Source organism: Echinops telfairi, unplaced genomic scaffold (assembly GCF_000313985.2).
Source record: "Echinops telfairi isolate 266 unplaced genomic scaffold, ASM31398v2 ScPeMD7_22;HRSCAF=79, whole genome shotgun sequence".
NCBI classification, from domain to species: Eukaryota; Metazoa; Chordata; class Mammalia; order Afrosoricida; family Tenrecidae; genus Echinops; species Echinops telfairi.
Genome location: NW_022103919.1, coordinates 5,503,070 through 5,506,023, shown reverse-complemented (window position 1 = coordinate 5,506,023; position 2,954 = coordinate 5,503,070). Strand labels below are relative to the sequence as shown.

At 59.2% G+C, this 2,954-nt stretch overlaps 1 protein-coding gene across 1 annotated transcript in view; it reads right to left on the bottom strand.

Annotated features, from left to right (window-relative positions):
* Positions 1 to 2,954, bottom strand: part of HMCN2 (hemicentin 2) — a 180,999-nt gene that overhangs the window by 48,492 nt on the left and 129,553 nt on the right. The window contains exons 51-52 of the mRNA XM_013007377.2: positions 1,292 to 1,405; positions 703 to 890 (exon numbers count right to left, since the gene is read on the bottom strand). Of these exons, the coding sequence (XP_012862831.2) occupies positions 703 to 890; positions 1,292 to 1,405 (302 nt within the window). The remainder of the gene's footprint in view (positions 1 to 702; positions 891 to 1,291; positions 1,406 to 2,954) is intronic.

Sequence of the window (2,954 nt, the reverse complement as noted above, 5' to 3'; positions counted from 1 at the left end):
CACCCACAGCAGGCAGCTGGTGGAGACCAGGGGCAGGGTGGCCCATTGATGGACGGCAGACTGCGGCAATCCCCCAAGCTTTCTGTGGCACTTGGTGGCGGGTTCAGTGAGAGGCCGGTGTTGGTGCATTTCTGTGGCCCATCTGGTGTTCGCCGCCACCCCCAACCCCGTGGAGGGAGGCTGTGTGTCTGGGCACTGGGTGCCGAGGGTGCCAGGCACAGTCGGAGGCTCCACGACTGGGCGGATGGCCTTCCGCAAGATGCCCTGTGCCGGGCTGGGCTCTAGGGGCAGCGTGCACATGTCTCCCTTGCAGGCATCCTCAAATTCCTAGGTGCCGTGTGTGGGCCTCGCTGGCTAGCACGGCTCCTTGTTTACAGTTACGCAGTTATTGATTTACTGGGAGGAATTCATCCCAGGTACTCAAAATCCGCAAACCAAGCCCCCTCCGCCCGAGAGGATTCCGATGTAAGAGAGAGGAGGACTGCTCCTTAGGGTTTCTGAGACTGTAAGTCATGATGGGGCAGCAGTCTCATCTTCTTCCCACAGAGGGGCCGATGGGCTTGAACCATCAACCTCGCAGTTAGCAGCCCAATGTGCATCCCTGAATTGACTCAGAAAATGGCAGCTCCTAGGCTCCCAGGCAAGGAGGCCTGAGCTCACAATAGCCACTGCTCCTTGAGCCTGCCCAGGGGCTGCCCTAACCTGCAAGACCTGCCCGTCCTCCAGGACCTGCAGCCGCGAGCTTGGAGAGAGAGGCAGCCCGTTCCGGAACCACGAGATGGTGGGCATGGGGTTGCCCAGGGCCGGGCACTGCAGGCTGACACTGCTACTGGCATTCACGGTCACCTCCTCCACCAGCTCCTCTGTGTCGCCCAGGATCACAGGTGGGGCTGGGGAGGTGGGGAGAGGTAGCAGTGGGCTGTGGCCCAAGGACCTCTCCCAGGGAAAGACCTCGGAGGGAGGGGATGTGGAGGCAAGAGCAGCAGTGGGGTTCCTCCTGCCCCACTGTCTCCACACCCACCGGCCTATGGTGCAGACAGGGCTGGTATTCACCCAAGGGCACATGGCTAGGGAGCAGCTAATTTGGAACCTGAGCCCAGTTCCATCTCGTTTGGGGACTCAAGGTTGTCACCCCTGCATTATCAACTGGGAGTACAGCAAGGCTGAAGATGCACCCTACCAGACCCCCTTCTGGGTGAATGCTGACCCCCTTTGGTTCTGCAGTGCTTTCCCCCCACCTCAGCAGAGACACCCCACACCTCCCGTGGCCTGGCCCTGGCCCGGCACTCACTCAGCACCAGCAGTTCATAATGCAGCCAGTCCTCGCCCACCTCGTTGGAGGCCTTGCAAGAGTACCTCCCAGCGTCCTCCGCTCGCACCAGGGGGATCTGAAGCACTCGGCCCCCTGCCGGACAAGGAGGCAAAGCTGCTGCTCAGGCCCAAGAGGCTCCTCCTCCATCAGGCCGGAGACCCACTCTTTCTCCGGAAGGGGCCTGGGACTAGCCACTGCCTCCCCAGCAGTGTAAAGGAGGCAAGAACCCCCGCCTGCCTGTCTTGAGGGAGCCCTGGTGGCACAGTGGTTATGTGTCGGGTTGGAAACCGCAAAGCTGGCAGTTCAAAACCACCAGCCACTCTGTGGGAGAAGGACGAGGCTTTCTAGTCCTGGAAAGACTAGAGACAGTCTCGAGAACCCACAAGAGCAGTTCGATGCCGTCCATAGGGTCACTATGGGTCACAATGGATTCGATGGCAGTGAGTTTGAGCTTGGCTTGTCCGAGTCCTGGGCCAGGGTGAGGATCAAATGAAAGCACCATGGCTTTGTTGTGGGCCAGGCCCTGGCTGAGCATTTTCTGGCCCTGACTCCACCGTGACTCTGGGGGGTGGGGTGGGGGAGCAGAGGCTTCCCAAGAGTGCCCAGCAAGAGGATAGCATGGCAGGTTCCTGGGAGCTGCCCTGCTCAGTCCAACTCCTTGAGAGGGGCAGGAGGGCCGGGCCAGTGTCCAGCCATGTTGGAGTCCAGAAGTTCTCAGAGGCCAGAGAATGCCACATCTGAACTTCGGGGGGCTGGGGTGGGCGGTATCACCTGGGGACATCTGTGATCAAGGACTTGCATATGAACCAGGAGGCTCCAGGACCAGCATCGGCACCTGTAGGGGGCTGGAGCTGGTTTATACAGGGGCGAAGTGAGGAGCTCCTTTGAGCTCAGGATTCTGGGTGGTGGGGATCAATGACCTAGATGGTGATCAGGCTTGTGACTGGGGTTGGAACCAAGGATCACTACAGGGGCAAGGGCTACAACTAGGGAGGCGGTGACCAGGGGCAGGGGTCAGCTGATAACTGGGGTTAATCTATAACCAGGGTTAGGCTTGGGACCAGTGTGTGGTCATCATTACTGAATGTCTAGGCCAAGGTTAGGGGTGAGTGGTGGGCTGGGAGACCTACTTGGTCAGTGACTGTGGTCAGGGTGTGGTTGATGGGTGGGATTCATCTGTGGACAAGTCTGAATCAGGGGGGCTGTGCATGATGGAAATCGTGTCCCCAGGGTTTGAGGTAAGGAGATGGGACAGCCAGCAGTTGGAAGGCAAGATATGGGATTTGTCCAGGGGTTTCCAGCAAAAGCAATTAGTGCAGGACAAGTGTCGCCTCCCTTCCAGGGGCCTCTGTCTTTGGCATCAGCCAAAGTCCAAACCTTGTTATCGCCTGGCTTGTCTGAAGGCTGGTGCGGCCTCATCTTCCCCAACCCGCCCCTCCATCGACTCCAATCTGACAGGACACAGTGCAAGTCCTAATCAGAGGCCGTCCAGTCCCCCTCCTGGGGCTCACAGCAGGCCTCCAATCCCTCCTATTGGGAGCTGGCTGGCCCAAGGGGGCACTAGACAAACAGTCCTGGACAGTGGCCCCTCGGAGCCCCACTCCCGCATCCTTGTTGTTGTGACTTAGAATGTAAACATATA